General features: G+C 39.3%; 1 protein-coding gene across 5 annotated transcripts in view; it reads left to right on the top strand.

Moving 5' to 3' along the window:
• SRPX (sushi repeat containing protein X-linked) overlaps nucleotides 1-22,910 on the top strand; it is a 74,574-nt gene that overhangs the window by 25,768 nt on the left and 25,896 nt on the right. For 3 of the 5 annotated variants that reach the window (XM_004063994.5, XM_055375597.2, XM_055375596.2), the window contains exon 2: nucleotides 19,432-19,491. The exons of the other annotated variants lie outside the window; for them this stretch is intronic. In XM_004063994.5, coding sequence (XP_004064042.1) covers nucleotides 19,432-19,491 — 60 coding nt within the window. The remainder of the gene's footprint in view (nucleotides 1-19,431; nucleotides 19,492-22,910) is intronic. 5 annotated transcript variants of the gene reach the window in all.

Here is a 22,910-nt window from a genome sequence, read left to right as displayed (position 1 = left end):
AATCAGAACACAGGGATTCTATTTCCTTTTAGTCCCATTTTCTTCAGGCTACAAATCTAAAGTTTATTCACCATTCAACAAACGTTTTATTTATTTGTTTACTTATTTATTTGCTATGAAAGCTAGTCTCTGTTGGTCATTTTTTGTTTTTTCTTTCTAGCGTCTTCTGGCATGTCTGTGTCCTTCTCAAAGTGTGGCCCCAAGTGATAAATATTTGAGGTGATAGATATGTAAATTACCCCAATTTAATCATTATGCATTGTATGCATATATCAAAATATCACTCTGTATTCCATAAATATGTACAATTATAACATGTCCAAAAAAAGAAAGGAAAAAAAAAAGAATTGGCCCAAATGGTCTGTTATTCCAGTGTGGTTGCTTCAGTCTAGGATAAGCCAGACTTCTTTGGTTTAGCCTCTGTCCTCTTGCAGGCCACTGTTGCTCTCTCTTTTTTAAGAAACTATTTCACCTGCTGGCTCACAATGTGGGCAACTAGCTGGCTGCTCTTTCCCAAGCCTGCCAGGGAAGCTCTCCCCCTTGCTGGGTGTACAGCTTAGTGTAGGGAGAGAAATACAAGACTTCACGTTTATAATCTCTATTTAATTTCTCCTTGTAGGTTTCAAACTAGCTATGGCCTATGATTTCATCATCTGTTGGTTTTGCCCATCTGTAGCCAACATTGTTGATGCCCTGTGCCATCTCCCCTCAGCCCATCTCTGGATTCATCTGCAGCTGAGGTAGACAGTTCTCAAACATGCTGACAGTTTCTCACCTTAGATGTCCACATGTCTTAGAGGCTTTGCCTTTAGATTTACTCCAGTCCTGTGGGAGCTCGCTCAGCAAGAATTTCTGGAAGAGTAGGAGATGTAACACCCCGCCAGCTCTTAGCCAAAAAAAAGGCAGGAGTCTGTGGGTAAATACCCGACCTTTCGTGTCCCTGGGTTGTGTTTCCTCAGAGGCTCCTCAGTGGGAATGAATCCAGGTTGCCCCCAGAAGTAACCTGCTCATTAGCATATATTTATGGGCTTTTCCCCTATTCCTTTCTCATTTCCCCTGCTTTCTCACTGTGCTTCCTGGGATCACCTTCCAAATGAACAACAGCACCCAAGTCCTTGTTTCAGACTCCGCTTTGGGAGAAACAAAACTAAGATCTTGTCCTCCCCAGCTTGGTTATCTTCTACAGATTTGTTCTTCTTAATTCTTCCTTCAGTGGTAGAATGACACAGAGCCCTATAGCATATCTCCTGAGAGGAGGTTACCTGTTAATGGGTTGTGAAATTCTTGTAGTGGTCATGATTAGCACTTTTTAAAAACTCAAATGTAATAGAATAGCAAATATGAGAGGGCATCATACTTAAATATTGTTCCATGAAACTTATTTTTCGATCATATAAATGTATGTGTGTACTGAGTCACAAGATGAAACATTTTCTGTGGATTGTATTCAAAAAAGTGAAAAGTAATTGCTTTCTGTGAATACAATTCATAAATCAGTATTTCTCTGAATGGACCTTTATGTAAACTAGATTTACTAGAGGAGGCATTCTCTTGGATAAACCAAAGAAATAAGGTTACTTTGGCCTGATTTGCTATTTTTGAACCAACGCTGATTCCAAATTGTCACTATTCTAAAAATTTCTTCCTATTTTTTTTGTTAATAATCTGTTCTAAAATAACGCTTAGGATAAAATTGAAACTTTTCATGTCTACGGTTTCCATACTCCATATTTTTACTGATTTGAAAATTGTCTATCCACAGCCTTTGACACTTCTTTGGTTTCCCTTAATTTTTCAGTGATTATGAAGAATAATTTCACTGTCCACCCTTTATATTCTTTAAGGCCCTGGGATGTAGTTTCCTTGGATCTGGAAATTTGAGCTCAGGTAAAATTGCCAGCTGGGATCTCGTTACTCTTGAGCCCTTCTTCCTAATCTGTGGCTTTTCCCCATATATAATATTAAAGCAAGAAAGATATTTAGGTGGACTTTAAGGAAGAAATTTCAACTTTCCTACAAGTAAAATGTTGAGAACAGCTTGGGAGTAGGCTGGGAAGGCTGTCTCCAAACTTTTGAGTTTTCATTGGGACTCTCTCAGTACTTGAGGCTGGCGCGTGCATCAGATTGTCTTCCAAGAGTATTTCCAGATCTAAGACTCTCTAATTTTATTGGCAAAGCATATCTTTTAGTTGGAGGCCCAAATGGTAATTTTTAAGAACTTCTTGGATAAACATGTTCTTATCATTGCAAACAAATGAGAAACAAACCTAACAAGCTCTTTGCATCAAAGATCTTTTAATTGCTCTGCTTGAAAAATTTTAAATTAAACAATGAGTAGAAAAAAAGAATATTTACATAATATGGGTATGGTAAAAAAAAAAAACACACACACACACAAATACCTCTACTTACCAGCCAGTTTAATAAGAACTTACCAAAAAAAGAGCAAAAACGTTACCCTGTAGTCCTTGCTATTCTTTCCTTTGGATTCTTTTCCTTTCGCTGTCTCCTCAGAGGTAACCAATGTCCTAAATTTTGTATTTATCATTCCTATCATTTTCTTTATAGAATATGTTTGTATCTCTAAAAATACATTATTTACGGCCGGGTAAAGTGGCTCATGCCTGTAACCCCAGCACTTTGGGAGGCCGAGGCAGGCAGATCACCTGAAGTCAGGAGTTCAAGAACAGCCTGGTCAACATGGTGAAACTCCATCTCTACTAAAAATACAAAAATTAGCTGGGCGTGGTGGCACGTGCCTGTAATCCTAGCTACTTGGGAGGCTGAGGCAGGAGAATTGCTTGAACCGAGGAAGTGGATGTTGCAGTGAGCCAAGATTGCGCCACTGCACTCCAGCCTGGGTGACAGAGCAAGACTGTATCTCAAAAATAAAAATAAAAAAAAAATAAAAACAAACAAACAAAAAAACATTATTTACATTTGCATGCTTTTGATTGTGTATAAATGGACACATGCTGAATATAGTCTTCTATAACTTGCTTGCTTTTCTTCACTTAACATTAGATTCTTAAGAGTTGCTCATGTTGTTACATGCAGTTGTGATTTTTTCATTCACGTTATCTTGTAAGATCCCATTGTGTAAATATGCCATCATTTATCCATGCTACTCTTGATGTGCATTTTGGGTTGTTGCTAGTTTTATGTTCTTGTAAACAGTGCTATTGGGAAGATTCTTGTCTATCTCCCTTGAACAATGTGCAGGAATTTCTCTAGACTAAGTACCTAGGAGTTGAATTGCTGGATAATATGCATACATATCTTTGACTTTGTTCAATAATGCCAAATTATTTACTAAGGAAGTTATACCAATCTAAACTTCTAGCACCAATGTGTATTTCCATTGCTCAACATCCTTGTTAACACTTGGTCTTGTTATATTTTTAGAGTTCTTCCAAACTAATGGGTCAGAAATGGTATGACTGTGGTTTTAATTATTGTTAGTGGTATTTTAGTAATAATATAATAGTAATAATAATATGGTTATTAATTCTCAGGGGAAGGATTTTCCTTCTTTCACTCACTGCTGGGGTACAAGATGAGAACTTTTCTTTGTAGTCCCTATACATGGGATGGATTTATTTCACTCTTTACACTGAGAGTATAGGCTGTTGGTATATCAACTTTATGTAGGAGGTGAGGGTGAGGGGATGTAGGTAGTCTCCTCTAAAACTGATGACCTTGAATAGTCTCTGGAGTTTGTCTTCTGTATCCAAGGTCTCACCAGTCCATGGAAATTAAAGCTCAGTTTTGGCAGTTGTCCTCAGAATAAAAGGTGAGCCTTAATATCTGGTACCTAATCAGGATCCTGCTTTCACAGTATTTCTTACTTTCTTGCAAGCTAAAAGTGGATTTTTTTCATTGATTTTCATGTAAGCACAGCCAGGCTACATGGCTCACCATACTGCCTGAAATAGGATCCTAATTGCTTGACTTTGAAATTGATTCCATTTTCAACCTTTAGTTACTTTCAAATGTATTTCATGATATTGTGCCAGAGCAATCTGTAATTTGATGTTTGAAGGACATATGTACCTCCTCAAATTATCCTCTTCAGATTTACAAACTAGAAAATTCTCAGTGGAGATGGCTGACCTACCACTTGTTCAAGATTTTACAATAAGACAAAAAGTTGCCATTTGCAAGCATTTGAGAAAAATTTTTGGGTGTTCATGAAGGGAGGAGAGAAAAAGACTGCCTAGAGTGTTTCCCATTTGCTGTCTGCTTTAATTTTTCATTTACAATTCGTTGCTCAGAATTTCATTGAAGAGGGGAATTTCTAGGAGGTATTGGCATTCATGCTCTAAAAATGCCCTGTCTTAACTTCCCTAATGCAGCCTTAACAATGATGAAGATCCCATACCCAGTTTGATTGTGCTGTGTAAAATTTGAATGTGACTTGACTACTACACATAGAAGAACATTAAAAGACCCATACTAACAAAACAATTACTGACAGGTTTTGTTAGGGCTGCAAAATAGTGTGTTTGCATTTCCCCCCCTCCCCACCTTTCTTTTTTGGATAGGTTTCATGTGAATTCATGTGAGTACCTTGATTGAATTAAATAATTCATGTAAATCACCCAAGGCAGTGCCTGAGGTAGTGTCTGTTAACTAAATAGTAGGTATTTCTTCTCTCTTACAAGCTAGGACTGTAAGGACTGTGTTAGGACTCACTGGTGTCTACCTTGGCCAATAAGACCAGATAAGATGGTGCTGTACAAAGCTGCTCCTGCATGGTAAAAGGCTGGAGAAATAGTTGCTACTTCATTTAATTTACCTTTTATTTCCTTCTTACCCTGGACTTTCATCTGCACACCAGGATGCTGGAAAATTGCTCAGAAAGACTCAATTTTTGGCAAAGTTCCCTTTAGGGCACATACTGCCTTTTTCACTGGCCCATGGTTTCTGAGAACTGGCCTCATCGCTGCAAATGTGGACTTCACCAGCCCCTCCAGTCCCTTCCCTGCAGACAGCCTGCCTTGGTCCTAGGGGAAGGACAAAGGGAGCCTGTCACTGCAGGCCCTTCTCCAGCAAGGGACTGGGAAGGGGCCAACATGCCTGCAGGCTCCTGTATTGACAAGTTGCAGCATCCTTAAGAGCAGCCAAGAAATAAAATGGTAATTTGTGTTTGCATCTGGAATTTCTGAGCTTCAAAATCTTGGATCACAGCACTCTCAATAACAGAAAACAGGACACACATATAAATATCGATATCCATATTAGCCTCTTTGTTAAACTCTGTCTGGGTCAGCAGCTCGAGACTGAAAAGTAGCAGGATGATTGTACAGGAAGTAGAATGAACCTGAATGCTGTGTTTCAGGGCAGGGGACAGCGGGCATGAGAGGGAGGAGAATGGCCTCCCCATTTAGTGGACCCTGAGCCATCCCCCCAGGGACATCTAGAGTTTGACTATATTATGGCTTAAAATAGCTCTTATGGACTCTCTAGGGGACCTGATCACCACTGATAATGTGGTTTCCAAGGAAAAGCCAATTTCAAATTATAAGCAACTGATTTATAAATGCACTTTGGGGATGCTGCCATCTGTAGGTGAGAGGCCACATGACTCCCCTGTCATCAGTGCCCTGATACTTTGGCAGAGTTACAAGCCACGCTGTGCCTCTTTGTGGGGCTCTCTTTAGCTGGGCAGTGGGCTAAATGTGGTATTCGTTGGATAGCACCAGAAGCCTATCCATGCAACATATTATCTCCACTTGCCTGTTCTGCTGCCTGAGGTTTCCCCATGAGGATCAGGAAGTTTCCACAATGAGAAGAAAGCCATTTGGGGAACCCTGTAAAAAACTAGTGTGTTAAGGCATTATGTAAATATGAGAGTGGATAAATGACTTAGCTGATATGTACAGCAAAGACTATTCTGATTATCAACTTGGGAGTTCTAGATAAGGTGTGTAATACAATTGTTTTCAAACTCTTTTGATTGCTACCTGCAGTAAGAAATATGTTTTATATCACAATCCAAAACACACACATACCATGCACACAGTATGCCATCAACTCCAAAACTCTATCAGTCGTCAGTCACCATTATTTTAGGTATCACTAAAAAAGAAAAATGATACCAATTAAACTATGCCATTCCATTGATTATAGAGCTCATCTCGGGTTCAGGGAAATTAAAATGTTAAAAAGTGTTGTTTTAGAGTCAATAAAATATGGTATGTGTGTGTGTGTGTGTGTGTCTGTGTATAATTGAAACAAAAGTGTCATGAAACAATGCTCACTTTTACTATGTATGGTATATTATAAGTATCTGCCATTTTCCCGTATTCTAATCTAATGTATTTTATTGCAAATAAAGCTGGTCCCACTAAATTTATGGAATGGCTCACTAATGTTTTAATTTAATTTTAATGTGTTAAGTCTGAGCTATAGTACTGTTTTGAAATAGGGAATCGGAAATGATACACTGAGACTGATTTCTTATCTCAAACCAGATGTCATGCTGTATGTTTTAGTCATCTATTTCATTCAAATGTAAATTGATGGTCTACTGTTTAAGTTAGGACTCTTGATGGCACATGACAGAACCCAGTTTCGAAAAAGCTTTGAAGAAAGGATGGGCTTATTATTTTATGTTAGGGCAGAGGTATGCTGGTGGGGCCAAGCAATACTGGAACCACGGGCTCAAATATTGTGGGATCTCTCTTTCTCTCTTTCTCTGTTTTGTTTTTGCTTTTCTTTGATGGCTTCATTCTCTCGAATTAGCATTCTGTATGAGATTTAATCTTTGTCATTGGCAGCTTCAGGGCTCACATCTTCCTTATTTTACCACCAGAGAAAAATCCTTCCAAGATTCTCATTGGTTCATGTAATTGGTTCATATGATTGCTCCTGTAGTCAAGGGATAGGATAAACTCACCTCTACTAGAACCACATAGGTATGAGGAATAATGCAGTTTTCCAAAAGAAAGGCTCTTGTTTCTTTGAGAGGAACACAATAGATGTCTATCACACCTAGGAAGTGCTAGCACCAGGCATTGTGTGCTGGGGTGTAGCCTCACACAACAGGTATTGCCAAAAGCCTGCAGATGATCATTTTGAAAACTAGAATTGCCATCAGCTTAGTTGCACCTTCATTTTCCCACTAGAGCTTGAGTCTCCCAGTGAAGATAATAATAACTGACAACAGCTACTGTGTGACTATCAGTTCAAGGGCACCGAATGGAAAAATCGATGCTTTCAAGAGAGAAGCTACCCAGAAAAGAAATGATTCTACCTCCCACCACAGGCAGAGCTGGATAAAATAGCCATCTGTAAAAAACTTCAAGTAAAGTCCAGGTTTTTGTTCTTGGGTGCTCGTGTTCTATTCCCTGTTGGGGAACCGGAGAATGTTTTATAAGGAAGAAGCCTTAGGTTTCAGCTGAGCAGACTGCAGCCTGTCACTTTCAGGCATTCTCATGATGTTCATTTCAGTGTTTCAGTGCTGTTTTCTGGAAATATCTTTCTTCACACTCTCTTCTCTCTGTCTCTCTCTGCCATTTAATGTACTATATTAAAATATCAATCTACAGCTGGCAATTAAAAGTTTGCTGCCTACAATTCTCAGTACACACTGTGGCGATTTTATTTTATTTTCTTAGACTCTGTCTTTTCTGAATTCAGTTATTCTCAGTTTTGCCAAGATGTGCCAGAATTTTGTAAGTTATACTGCTGGGTTACTGCCAAGAACGACGTACCAGTCGCAGCTTTATTTGGGCAGCTTTTTGTGCCTTAAATACAGTATCTGTTTCTGTAAGTACAGTCTTCATTGAGGGAGATGGATGTCTCATTTTGATATTGATGGAACAGCTTGAGCATATCAGTAATGTGTAGGCTAAAGTCTCAAGGGGAAGAAAACTTTTGAGAGCCTTTGTTAGTTTCACAGGGGCAGTAAGGGGAAACAAACCCTGACCGTATTCCCTGAAGAGTTTGATGTCTAGCTGGGAAGAAAGAACTCGAAATGGCTTTTGAAAATCCAAAGCAACATAAAATCAGTGCTGATTTAAAAATGTGAACAGAGTGCATCAATGTGAATGGAATGGTTAGGAAAGATAAACTGGGGGAGCTAGGCTTTGAAATAGCTTTAAACACAAGAAAGGAACTGAGAGGAGGGAAAGGACTTTCAGGTAGGTTTCTGAGTCATGAAGACAGAAACAAGGAGTTGTGAAATTGCATGAGATTTAGAATCAGAAAAGTTCAGTCCTCGTTCTCCTATAACTGATAATCACTTCATTCTCTGAGCTGAGAATACAATCATAAACAAAGTGGCAAAGAGTTGTTGCCCTCCCCAGGTTTACATTCTAGTCACTGAATGATACCTGCCTCATAAGGTTGCACTGAGGACTTAAAGAGGCAATAGAAATGAAAGAGCCGGGCAGATTTTTAAAATGATGTGCCATGGTAATTTGTTTATTGCCAGATGGAGAAGGAGGAGGGCAATTTGATTTGCTTGACTGCTGTTGTCCCAGCTAGAGGTTGAGGATGGGAGTGTTCTAGGGTAACATAATTTGAAAACAGGTACTATGCCCTTCTAAACACTTCTGGTGTCCCATTTTACAGATGAGCAAACTGAGGCTCAGGAAAGAAAAGTGGCTTCCCAAATCAGGATGGCACTGGAACTTAATCCCAGGGTTTTTTCAGTTGCATCCTACCAGAGAGGATGGCCATGAGCAGTTGAGGAAACTCAGTGTCTGCTTGCTGTTTCATGGGATATAACATCTATGCCCTGAACAAATCAGAGAAAAGTAGACTTCTACCACCGATCCCCCAAAGGCTTTCTCAGATTTTCAGATTCCTTCATTCTGAGGGAGGAAACCGAATTAACTTAACAAATGTAGGTTTTCAAAGTATTTAAATCACTGTTTTTCTAATACTTTTGACAAGACCCACAGGAAGAAATATATTCTACTGTGACCTATTGTTAGAGTGAATATATTATTTATTGTACAAATCAGGAAGGTTTTGAGTGTGAAAGAGAATGCTATTAATAATAATGTTAGATGGTAACCATGTGAGGTGATGGATATGTTAATTAGCTTGATTATGGTGATTATATCACAATGGATACGTATTTCAAAACATCATGTTGTAAACCTTAAATATATATAATTTTGCCCATTATACCCCAGTAAAGCTGAAAAAGTAATGCTGGGACAACAGGCATAAAATGGGACTGTGCTATGCAAACTGGGGATACCCTACCACACATACACCTATATAAAAACAAAAATTGTACAAAGTAAGGTTTATTCTTTATATGTGCAGTGCACCGTGACATTTTCAATTCTATTTCACTACAAAAATACCAGTCATGACCTACTAAATGGGGTCAACAGTTTGAAACATACTATTCTTAGTTGATTGTTGGTATCGCTGAGGCACTTATGATGGTAGTAAAGACAGGGATTTGGTAAGCTGAATGTCTGATATGTCCTATAAACTTGTTTCATCTGAACATTCTGTTGAATCTTCTGCCACAAGAAAAGCACTGGTAATAAACATTTTCTTCAATTCATTCCCCATGATTAGCAAAAGGTTTAGACTAATCTTTCTGGATCCCTTTGTTCCATTTGGAACAAGAATCTTCCTCTGTGTATTTCCGCTCTTTTCTTACTCTTGGGCTTTTATCTGTTAGTCTGCCACTTATTTAGGGATGTAAGGAATCCAAGGAAGAATGTCTCATTTACAGATTCTGGTTCTCTGTGTACTTGTTCTGAGCCTTCATCTTGGGGTTGAAGCTGGTGCTCTGAAAAGCTAAAGTTTCTTTTCCGCTCTACTCCTTCAAACATATACACCTTTACACACAACTCCTGGACATCTCTCCTCTGTTGAAACTTTGCTAAGATATAACAGAATAGATCTTGCCTGCTAGTCAGGCATGCGGAACTGACTTCTGGGCTTCTTCAAAAGCCCCCATAAATTAGGACTTTCCAGAAAAGAAGCTCCTGCAGATTTAGCTATGGAGGAGAGAAGGGTTACCACTGTACCTGTGTCCACGCAAGCTATGAACAGGCCGTTTGTTAGCCCATTTCTGTCACTAGAAATGTCTGTACACTCACCTGTGTTAACAAGAGCTTCAAGAATACAAGAGACCCGGCAATAGCACCTTTCAGCAATAAAATAACTTTTGGTGAGTCCCCATTTTGTAAATGTTTTTAAGTCATAAAGGCATATAGGGAACCACAGGGTTTTTCCTACCTCAAAGTGTAAACTATGGTAATGTCTTGAGCCTAAAAATCACTTTTTCCTAAAGCAAATTTTATTATCTGGATCATCTGAATTCATAGAGTAAACTTGACAACAGTTTATTTTTCTGAAAAAGATTGACTGTATGGCTTTTCCTGGTGGTTATTAAGATGAATATATATACATATGTGTATGAAAGATTTTCTAAATCACAAATCATACAGGATTGTTAGAGGAATTTTAAAAAACACACAGAAAACTTTGGAAGCACTGAGATTCTTGACTATGTTTCATGCTTAAACTTTAAAAAGTATATCATGCCAGATAGAAGTTTGTCATATTTTTACATTTTTTCAAGAAACTCATTTACACAGCAGCTCAGGGATGTGGAGGCCTTCAATTTATACTCACAGAATTAAGTAGAAAATGTGATTATGAACCCTCAAATTAGAAACTTGTAAAACTAAAACATATATATTATGCCATTTAATTTATGGCAACCCTGTTGAGGCATGCCTAATTGAGGTATTTGAGGCTTAGAGAGACTCAATGGCTCTCTTAGCTTGGTTTCCTAGAAGCAAAGCTTATGATTTGTTGAGGGAATACTCTCAGGAAAAAAACCTATAATTGAGGAAGGGAAGCAAGAAAGAGCTAAGCAAGGACAGAGTCTCAGGTAAATTCTAGCACCACAGGGTGCTTAGAAACATAAATACTGCAAGGTTGTACTTCCACTCACCTTTGGGAGCTAGAAGTCTGGCTTCATGTTCCTCCATATCAATCAAACATTGGCTGCCTCCAGGAAACAGGTGGGGAGGATGAAGTGGCTCCTATCAGCTGAGGACAATTCTCTGGAGAAGAGGGCAACTGTGAGTTATTTGCAGTCAAAGGCTCCCAGCAGCTAGGAGATGGGCACAGCAGCCTGAGTAAAGGGGATCTGATTGAGGAATAAGCAGTATCTACCGCAGTGACCTAAGAGAAGACTATTAAACCAAGGCTGAGAGGTACATCAGAATCTTCTGACTTTAAGGCAAATGCCCTTTCTTTTTCCCTTCCTTCTTTTGTACTTTCTACTCTTCCTACACCTTTTCCTCCTTTTGTTTTAAAAACAAATACTGTTTATTATGTTAGAATTTTTATAAGTCAGGATCTGGGCATGGTTTAGCTGGCTCAAGGTCTCTCATGAGGTTGCAAGCAAGTTATTGGCTTGGCCTGCAGTTTCATCTGATGGCTCGACTTGTGGGTGTTATGGGTGTGTGTAGCTGGGGAGATCTTCTTATAACCTTACTTATGTTATTGTTGGCAGGCTTTTGGTCCCTCAACACATGGGCCTCTCCACAGGGCGCCCTCATGACTTGGCAGCTAACTTGACCCGGAATGAGTGATCCAAGAGAGAGAGTGTGAGATAGTATTCAAGATGGACACCACAGTCTTTCTATAACTTGACTTCAAAAGAGATATGGTGTCCCTTCTGCCAAAATTTATTCATTAGAAGCAAGTTAATAAATTCATTCCACACTTAAAGTGAGGAGTTACAAAAGGTTATGAATGCCAGGGGACAGGGATAATTGGGGGCCATCTTAGAAGCTGCATATCAGAGTCTACCCTCTGGCACCCAGTGATTATTTCCCACCAACATGCAAAATATACTCACTCCCGCCCCCCCCCGCCTTTTTTTTTTTTTAGAAAAATAGCATCTATTCACAGCTAAGCAGCTCACTGAGCCTGCTTTCTGACAGTATAATTGTAGGGGATCAAAGACCTCTCCTTATTCCTTAATGTCTCTGCCTTCCTAAGTCAAGCTAGTGATATTTCAGCATATATAACTGTTTTAAGAATTTTGTGGGTCTCCTGTGAATCTTCTTAGAATTCACTCTATTAGACAAAAGTTCACCCTATTAGCCACCTTACAAATCTCATAGATATAGACTCTTCTCTGTTGTTTGATTGAGAGGAACTTGAGATACCCTTAATCTCTTTAAAGGGCCTTTTGTAAGACTGAAGGTACTTTAAGGCACTACCTTGATTTAACAAAGGATTTTACAGCCGTAATTTGGCCTTCATCTTTAAATCATGTTTTTCTGGCAATGCCTTGGATTTGATCTTTGTTCAGAAGCTATTCAAATGTCCTTCATACTGTACCACAGCTGCTCTGTAATCCATTGGCAGATCATTTGTTAGCACTAAATCATCTGGCTCCCACAAATAAACACCCTATGGCTTCCAATAGTACAAAATACCCTTTTCTAAACATCCAAATCTGCAGTATTGTCACAGTTTAAATTTATATACGGAAGCTGGACTGATTAGAATAAAACCATCCAAAATTATAAGCATGAGGACATAATTTACGTGTCACAAGAAATTTAAGGCAGATTTTTCTCTTTTTCTCCAACATTTCTACCAATTCCAAATCATATGCTGGGTATACAAGGTAAATTAGACATAGTTCCCACCCCTGAGCAATTTATAGACATGATTTATCTCCACAGAATACTTTTAAAAAGTTAGGTCTAGGCCTGTGCTATCCAGTATGGTAGCTATTAACCACATGTGGCTATTTAAATGTAAATTTAAATTAACTAAAATTAAATGAAATAAAAACATTCACTTCTCTTGTTTTACTAGCCACATTTTAAATGCTTAATAACCACATAGGACTAGTGGCTGCCGTATTTGACAGTACAGATAAAGAACATTTCCATCATTGCAGAAAGTTGCATTGGACAGCACTAATCTAGAAGAAACCAGTATGATAAGCAGTTATCCTTTTTAAAAACATATTTGCTTCTCTCTCCCCAACACTAAAATGAGTTAAATATCAAAAAGAAGGACACTACATGCTTCTTCAGTAAATATTCTAACATGCTTAACAATAAAGAATGCTGTAAGACCATGGCTCTTAAAATTTATTAAAATCTACTGAAAGCTAACATCTTTTTCCCCTAGAAAAAGCATGCTAGTACCAAAAGGCATGTATCAAAAGCATGTACCAAAAAACATGTTCAATTACAAGGGGTTCATGGGCCCTCCAAAGCCCTTTCATTAATTCTGTAGTAGGCCATGATCCTCAGGTTAAGAATCCCTACTGCAAAGTAAATTTTATTTTCCCATTGACTTTCAGTATAAAATTGATGGTGCAATTTACTATTAAATATGCTTCTTTCTGACAATATTAAAATTATGTTTAGAATAATGATGAAGGGAGAAACAAAATGTAAAGAATGAAGAACTGTCTTCAAAATGACTAAAAAATAAACCCAACACTTTGAGCTAAAAATATAATACAGAGCCAGCAAATCTACCAATTTGGGTCAGGTATCATAATCAATAAAGAAATATGTAGTTTTAGCAAATTTGCAAAGTTTTCCATTAGTCTTAAATCTCTACCACATCCCTACCTTACGGTGAGAAACCTTATGGCGTGATAGCAGGAACACTCTAGTAGCCTTCAGAAATCTAGTCTCCTGATGTAATTTCAATACATATAATAAGTATTATTTAAGAGTGACTTTGGTGCCTCGATGATCTTATCTACCTGGACATTCAGAATGAATGGGTGGGGTTCCATAGGCCAGGAAGACCCTAATTTGAACTTTGGGAAAAAAAGAGTGGCTATTTCTTTGAAAATCTGTTGAATTAGAGAAAGTTTTTGCAAGGAGAGCAAAATTATAAATGCAGTTGGCTCCAGGTATGGCTGAGAGACGGAATCCTACATGGCTCTGAGTTTCTGATTTCTGAGCCAACGTACAATTTGTATTTGTGTGGAAGAAGCACTGAAGCATTCTTTCCAGAGTGGTAATCTGAACCATATGTACACTGATTAATAGTTATGTCATAATAAAACCTCAATTAGCAGAATTCTAGAGGGATAGCCTTTTATAAATAAAGGAAAGTTTACTAAGAAACCTCCCTTCTCCCATCCTCCCCAACTTCTTTCTCTATTTTTCTTCCTTTTGAAAAATTTTAATGGTGGGGAAAATCTTTCCCCAATGTACATAAAGCTCCTCTGCTGCTTTAGTAAGTACAATCTACTGAACATAAGTAAGTCTGTCTTCGAGTTTATTGTATCTTTCAGGGTGTCTATTTTGCAGACTAGTCATCATATTTTTGTAGAAGTTAATATATGAGCTCAGGCTGAAAATAAACTGGAAATTTTCTGAGAGTGGCAGCTAATACCCATTTATTTTCTTTTCACTTAAAAAACATCTATCAAGGCTGAGGGCAGTGGCTCATGCCTGTAATCCTAGCACTTTGGGAGGCCCAGGCAGGCAGATCACTTGAGGTCACTAGTTCGAGACCAGCCTGGCCAACATGGTGAAACCCTGTCTCTAGTAAAAATACAAAAATTAGCTGAGCGTGGTGGTGCATGCTTGTAATCCCAGCTACTCAGTAGGCTGAGGCACGAGAATCTCTTGGACCCAGGAGACAGAGGCTGCAGTAAGCCGGGATCACACCACTACACTCCCTCCTGGGCAACAGAGCGAGACCCTGTCTCAAAAAAAAAAAAAAATCTATCAAGAATATGCAGGAAAGTTTTCATTCATTTGTGTATCAGTTTATATGCATACAGTTGCATGTAGCAAACAATGCTACTCACAGTGGCTTAAATTGAAAGGATATTTATTGTTGACCTAACAAGAATTGTGGAGGTAAGATGTATAAGGTTGATGTTGTAGTCTAGTGACATCATCCAAGATCCTGGGTTCTTTTTATCTATCCACTTTGCCATCCTCAACTGAAAATCTTTAGTCCTGTGACATCTTACCTTGTGGTTGCAAAATGGCTGCTCCAGCTTCAGACGTTTATCCTTACACAATAGCCTCCAAAGCTGAAAGGCAGAAAAGAGGAAAAGTCTTCTCCTTGTGCAGTTTTCTCTTTTATCAGGGAGAAAAATCTTTCCCATAAGCTCCCTCCCCCTGCCCCTAAGCAGACTTCATTTTACTTGCCATTGTCCAATATTGGGTTACATGCTTATCCCTGGAGCAATTCCTGGCAAAGGGGAATTAATTTTTTGACTTAAGAGTCATCATGGTTCATCGTTTGGGGAGGGACACATTGCTGCTGAACACAACCTGTGATCTTTTAGTAAGAAGGAAGGGGAGAATAGCTGCTGGATAGGCAACCAGCAGCTTCTGCTACACATGGATTCTTCATTTTGCTTCTGTGGGACCCACTCTTGGCATATTTGTTCTCACACTACTGAAGAAGCCATTTGCTGTTTGCCTATCAGTGATCCCAAAGCCAGCTATCTCATTTCTTTGAAATTGTAGGCGCAGAAGGCAGTAAGGCCTAGTGAAAAAAGAATGATAGATTTGAAGGCCAGGCAGACAGGATTCGAATCCCTGATTTACCATTTACTGGCTGCATAACCTTGGACAAGTAAAGACGTTAGAGACTTGGTTTCCCTATTGATAAATCTAAAATAGTACCAAATGGCCAGTGTTATTGTATAGATTTAGTGAGATAGTGCATAGAAATTGCCTAGCATAGTACACATATCATAGGCACTTAGTGTGTGTTATTTCCTTTCCCATGTGAATTCAATTGCACAGAAATCAGATTGCATTTAGCTTAGCAGATAGACCAATTCAGAAAAAGAGTAAGTTTGACTCCAGTAGGTTTTTTTTTTCTTTTTTCCTCCTTACTCATCTATGTTCACATAAAAGTCCCCTCTCTTATCTACAAAAGACTTGTGGGTAGAAAGCAGTGTGCCCTGTGTTAGGGTAGTGTCCAGTTACTAAGAGAAAGCTATAAAACCATATATTCATTTCTTAATTGGTTTGCTTAAATATCTGTTAGGTTTAATATAGGAAACAGAATCCTCTCTAGGTATTTTATGCAAAAAATGATTTAATGCAGGAAATAAGGTACTCACAAAATTGGAAGGGCTGGAGCAATGGAAGTCAAGAAGTCTGCATTAAAGGTCAAATGGCACCATGACTTCAGTCCAGATGCCAGAAACTCCTCCTATCACTCAGGCTAGGAAACTGTTGCTGCCGTGATTATCACCACTGCCAACGTCACTATCCTCCCTACCACACAAAGCTGATGAGGGGACAGTGGACACAGTTGACAACACTCACATCTGCTGAAGCCTATTTTCTGCATGCACAACTGTAGAAAAGAGTTCCTTCCCTTTGATTCCTTCCAAATCACTAAAAGTAGACCCTTTCACAACCTAGGGATAAGGGAATCTAGAAACTGTACTTTTCAACCCAATGCCAGTCTTTCTTCCGCCTTACCCATGTGAAAGCCCTCCTTATCTTACTCATCTGTGATTCCCCTGCCGGGCTATCTGCCCATGTGCATTCTCTCTTTGCCCCTGTTTTCCCTCTATGCCCTGTTTGGGCTCTGAATCCTGCTCTGGCCTACCATGCCTCCCTGTCCTTTCTGGTACAGATGTCTGCCTTGCTCTAAAGGCCTTAGAACTCAGTTGTTCAAGAAGAGAAGATTAGGAAAGGGTAAGAGATCTCCTTGCTTTGTTAAAAATTACCGTACATATCTTTGTATTTCCCAACAATTTAGTGTTAGAAGTTTTTGAACTTTATAAAAAAGGAGTCGTATATATAGTATATAGTCTTCTGGGACCAACTTTGCTCACAATATTATTTTAGTTTTATTCATCCATATTGTTGTTCTCACACATGAGCTTTGCCATATTTTAAAATCTTTCTTAATGCATTTTTGCATTTTGGGGGTTATGCTTCTTTCTTTATTCATTCAGCATTCTATAATATTTTCCCATGTTAAGAAACCTCTTCAAAATGAACATTATTATGTTATGAATGGATCATAATATGATTGACCATTTCTTGTAGTTGGATATTTAAGTTAATTCCTATCTTAGAATGTGGTAGATGAAGAAGATAGAAGAAAAAAAGGCTGAGATTTTCCATGTGGCAGACTAGCTGGAAGATGGTTATTTGCTGAAATGGGAAACACTGGGGGATGCACAAATTTGGTGATAAGAAAAGGAATCTGGTTTTGAGCAGGTTGAGTGTGAGTGTGGAGATATCCAGACAACAGTTGAAGATTCTAGCCTGGCTCTTAGGAGACAGTTCAAGGCTAGAAACAATGGATTTATCATCAGTACATGGGGAATGGTTTGAGGCAAGTATGGGAGTGAGATGGCCCAGGAAAATAGTCTGGAGATATGTAAAGGACCAATACTGGACTCCTGGGAAATACTTATGTCCAAATGGCAGGCTGATCTAGATGTGCTGTCCAGAGAGTCTGTTTAGAAAGGAGGAAGAAAATCGGGAAACTGTTGTCATTTGGAAGCCACTGCAGAAGAGAGCTTCATGAAATGAATGGGTAGTCATTCATACTAAATGCTGTAAATGCTATAGACAAGTTAACCAGGATGACAACTGAGGGCAAAATGTATGTATGTGTGTATATGTGTGTTGGAGGGCTGGGCGGGGGGAGAAAGCTTGCTGCTCATGTATCTGGATTTTTTTTTAATTTGGATGATTGAAGGTTCACATGCAGACATGCAGTTCAACTGTTTCCTTGGGTAGATTCCTAGAAGTGGAATGACTTGATCAAAGGGTTTGAGCATAGGCCTTTGATTCATGTTGTTAGGTAGGTTTCCTGGTTTTCATTGTTTTTTGTTTTGTTTTGTTTTTGAGATGGGTTCTCACTATGTTATCCAGGCTGTTTTTTGAACTCCTGGGCTCAAGTAATTCTCCCACCTCAGCCTCCCTAGTTTCTGAGATTACAGGCATGAGCCACTGTGTCTGGTTCCAGTGCTCATTTTTTTATATGCAATGATGAATAGTTTGTAATTTTGTACACATCTGGGTGTGCAGAGACAAGGTGAGGAAATCTGCAGCAAAGGAAAATACGGAATTGGGCTTCTGTAGTTGCGGGTCTTTTCCTAATGAACACAGTCCAGCCCTCATCTCCTCTCCACTTTCAGTTTCCACACTCTACATCTCTCATCCAGAACACAAGTGGAACAGGGACCATTACTCATTAGCTGCATGGGGATTTGAATAACCTCACAGTGGAGGATATTCTTGTCTGTTATGGTGGCAAGTAACTACAACTAAAAGCGTGACCAAGACAGAGCTAACTCGAGTCATTAATTAGACTGTGAAGTCTGGAGGGAAGTTCTCTGAATTTAAGATTACAGTTTTGAAGTTTGGCATCTGCTACCACTTCAAGGATTAAGGATTTACTGCTCACTGGAATTCAATATTTAATATTCTAAAAACCATTCAGCTCCAGCTTGCAAATGAGTTAAATTAAAATAATACACAGACGTTCTCTCTGAGGCCGTGGTTTTTATTGGTAGCAACCCTCATTAAGAAATTTTACTGGCTGGGCACGGTGGCTCACGCCTGTAATCCCAGCACTTTGTGAGGCCGAGGCGGGCAGATCATCTGAGGTCGGGAGTTCGCGACCAGCCTGACCAACATGGAGAAATCCCGTCTCTACTAAAAATACAAAATTAGCCAGGCATGGTGGCACATGCCTGTAATTCCAGCTATTCAGGAGGCTGAGGCAGGAGAATCCCTTGAACCCAAGAGGCGGAGGTTGCGGTGAGCCAAAATCACACCATTGCACTCCAGCCTAGCAACAGAGTGAGACTCCGTCTCAAAAAAAAAAAAAGAAAAAAGAAATTTTACTTGAGCCATACGTTCATGAGAGGTTCTAAATAAGCACACAGATAGTCTATTTCAGCCTTCATTTCCTACAAATGCTGTATATAGAAGCAACTTTGTGTTTCTTTTGTCAAGATAAGACATTTGATTTACCTCCTTATCTTGCATTTAAATTTATTTCACAAGATGGACCTGTTTTCAGGTACCATAAACACCCAGTTCTACTGGGTTTTCTTTGACTGCTGGGGAAACTGTGGACTGTGTCTGATGCACACATTTTATTGCATCTCCCCTGGCATGAGATTCATATACATTGGCATCTTCTCAGAGTGAAGTTGACTCTCTCTGTTTCCCTATTCCAGAATTTCACTTGGCATATGGTGATTCCAAAACAGTTTGAGGCTCATTTTGCTTAGTTTTTGGCAATCTCAGCTCAGCCGGTTTCACTCTGAGAGATCTCCTGTTTGTTCCTTCATGAATGGCCACAGAAGCTTTTGCTCTTGGCTCTGCATTCTAATAGCACCTCCTGCATGGTCTGTGGCAAAGGAATGCTTTGAAATATGCGTCCATACTATGTGGCTTTTCTTGCTGCAGTTTCTGTTCTTTTTTATTGTAGGATCGGGAGACTCACCACTAGAAGACGATGAAGTCGGGTATTCACACCCTAGATATAAAGGTGAATGCTTTGCTTATGTGCTAATGAGGACCTGCTGGTGCCAGGAGAACTTTCCTTTTTGCCTTGTGAAACAGATTATAATAAAGTGACCAGACAACACATTTAAGTTCTAATTATCTATCAAGGAAAAAGATACATATATATATATATATATATATATATATATATATATATATACTCCCTTTTTTAAAAAAGGAAATAAAGCAAAATGCATTGGAAATCTCTGAAATGCTGTCTTTCAGCATCCCAATGGTCATTTTATTCTCATAAGTTTCTTTACTGTCCTCACTTCTGCAAAGGCAGCTGTAGCTGATGAAAGTGAAAATCAAGCCTAATTCATACATTACAGCCAGAATCATCCAGAGTAAACCACGTAAGGTCAAATCTGGACCAAGTGCTGATAATGTACTAAGATGAATGGGGAAGGAGAAAACTTGATTTTCATAAGCTCATTTCATCGTGCTCTTTCTGAGCCCAGCATGGCTCCTGAAATGGTATGTTAAAGTATGTTGCTCAAATGAAACTTAATGATAAAGAACTCCATCTCTACATATTCCCAGCAATTCACTCCCCAGCACGTATAAAAAGCCTAAACAAGAACCTTCTGTCCAGACTCAGGTAAGTATGTCCACAAATATTTCTACTGGTGAAACATTTTTCTGAAGCTTAGGGAAACCTGGGAGAAATGAAGGTAAATTTAGAGATGCTTTCTCTCTGAATCTAGTTCCTCTTACAGTGGAGGAAGAATTTGAAAAAAAAAAAAAAAAAAAGGTTAACAAAGTTTCACTGCGGCATTTTGCCCTGGAAATTTGTCCTAATTCCTGGGATGAGGACATGGCCCTTGTTTGTTGTGATGTGTCTCAGATACAGGAGAATCAGGGTAGGACTGGACAACTTTTGACTGGAGATGTCATTCAGTTGTTTTCTACACAAGTGAACAATATTTCCAATATAATGACTGGTGCCTGGTGCTTATGTGCAGGTGTGCTTCCCATCACATACCACATTTTTTTGTGACATCTGAATGCAAATACTCATTCCTACCTACAGTTTCTATCTCCATAGCCTCAGGAATTAACCAATCAAGCAAAGCACAAATACGTTAATCAGATGTTTGGGGTAAGGAAAGGTTCTAATTCGCAAAACTTCTTAACTATTTATGGGTTTAGATTTTTTTTTCTTTGAGTCCCTTGTTGAAAAATCTTCCTAAAACACATGCATGCACAGATGACCCTTCACATCTACAGCAGGGGTTGCCTAGTGCCCTCAGGTCCTTGTTCTTCACATCTATCCTCACCTCACAGCATTGCAAATGTGACAGGTAGACCAGATGGCCAAAATGTGTGCTTGCCCTAGAACTTACCCTGAATGTTTAAGAATAAATTTTCTTAGGGCATTGTTTCTATTGTCAGTTAAATTGCTTACTGGTAGCAATCATTTCAGTATGTATAAGTATATCAAAGCATCATGTTGTACGCTTCATACAATAAAATTTAAGTTTTATTTATTTATTTTTATTATTTTTTTTGAGATGGAGTCTCACCCTGTCACCCAGGCTGTAGTGCAGTGGCGTGATCTTGGCTCACTGTAACATCCGCCTCCCAGGTTCAAGCGATTCTCCTACCTCAGCCTCCCAGGTAGCTGGGACTACAGGCACACGCCACCACACCCAGCTAATGTTGCATTTTTAGTACAGACAGGGGTTTCACTGTGTTGGCCAGGCTGGTCTCGAACTCCTAACCTCTGGTGATCCACCCACCTTGGCCTCCCAAAGTGCTGGGATTACAGGTGTGAGCCACTGCACCTGGCCAAGTTTTTTTAATTTTAAAAGCTAGAGACAAGCCATTATTAAGTGAGGGTTTAGTTTTAGATCCTGAGGCCCCTTCACAGTGTCCAGCACAGAGTAAGTGTTTTTGAATTAAAGTAAAATAAGAAAGAAAATTAAATGTAACCAACATTTACGGTGCTCCTGGTATGTGGCAAGCATGGCTTTTGATTCTTTTGCTTGGAATACCATCATATATTCATATTAATTGAGTGAGTTTGTGATGTATGAGTATGCAGGTCATATATATACATACAGTAGTTCCCCCTTATCTGCGGTTTCACTTTCCAAGGTTCCACTTACCTTCAGTCAACCGCAGCCCCAAAATATTAGATATTTTGAGAGAGAGACAGTACATTCACCTAACTTTCATTACAGTATATTGTTATAATTGTTCTATATTATTATTAGTTGTTGTTAATCTTTTACCATGCCTAATTTATAAATTAAACTTCATCATAGGTATGTTTGTGTAAGAAACAAACAGTATATATAGCGTTAGGTACTATCCAAGGCTTCAGGCATCCAATATCCCCCGTGGGCAAAGGGGGAGTACTGTATATCACAAATATATGTAGTACATACAGATTATATTAAAACCCTTAGAGGAAGGAAAATTTATTCAAGGAAGTTCTTTAGGCCTTGTGTGAGCTCCTACACGTTTATATCCACATGGTCAAATTTAATCAGCTCTAGGTTAAGCCTTTAGGACATCACCTTTACCTAGAAAGTCCAGGGAAGATTACTTGAGTCTTGAGTTTAGGGCTCACTTGCAGCTGTCTGCAAAACATTATATGACGAAAGTATTAGCCAGACCAGGGACGGTGGTGCGTGCCTGTAGTTCCAGCTACTTGGGAAGCTGAGACAGGAGGACCACTTGAGCCTAGGAGGCCGAGACTGCAGTGAGCAATGATCATGCCTCTACACTCCAGCCTGGGTGACAGAGTGAGACCCTGTTTCTAAAAAAGAAAAAAAAAAGAGAAAGTATTAGCTGAAGGAAATGTGAAGGCAAAACTAAAACAGTGGTCTATGCATAAGACGTGGCCAGAACTGTTGGTTTTTGTAACTGAGAAGCAGTTGGAGGCATATCCTCAGAAGAGAATTCCTGGGAAAGTAAAACAGGTCTGTCCTCCCTCCTGGCCACATGATGGCGGTCTTACCTCACTCACTGACAGCTCAGGTGCTGGGTTGGAGTGATGAGCCAGGCAGTTGCAGGGAAGTGGCTCCTATTCATGGCATTGAGAGCCCGGCAGGCTTTAAGGAACTCCTCACTGTTCCCCATCAATTGTGGGACAATGGGGCAGTGGCTGCTGTAGGAACTTATCCACCAAGGAGCTAGTGTTGCCCTTATATTTTATGGATCTCAAAGAGAACATTTCAAAAGCACAGCAGGGAGGTTCTGATTTATTCATTTCATCCCAGCTGTGCTTTGGGCAACTATGAGACCAAAATCAAAACACCTGCAACTTTGCCATCTGGGGAGGGTGTCACCCTGTTACGTAAATGGGGCATAACTGGGGACACTTCTCTATGGAGGGCAATTGTTCTTTGACTTTAAGCGAAATTTATATCTTGTTACCAACACCTGGAAATT

Source organism: Gorilla gorilla, chromosome X, assembly GCF_029281585.2.
Source record: "Gorilla gorilla gorilla isolate KB3781 chromosome X, NHGRI_mGorGor1-v2.1_pri, whole genome shotgun sequence".
Lineage (NCBI taxonomy): Eukaryota > Metazoa > Chordata > Mammalia > Primates > Hominidae > Gorilla > Gorilla gorilla.
This window is presented reverse-complemented; position numbering and strand designations above follow the sequence as displayed.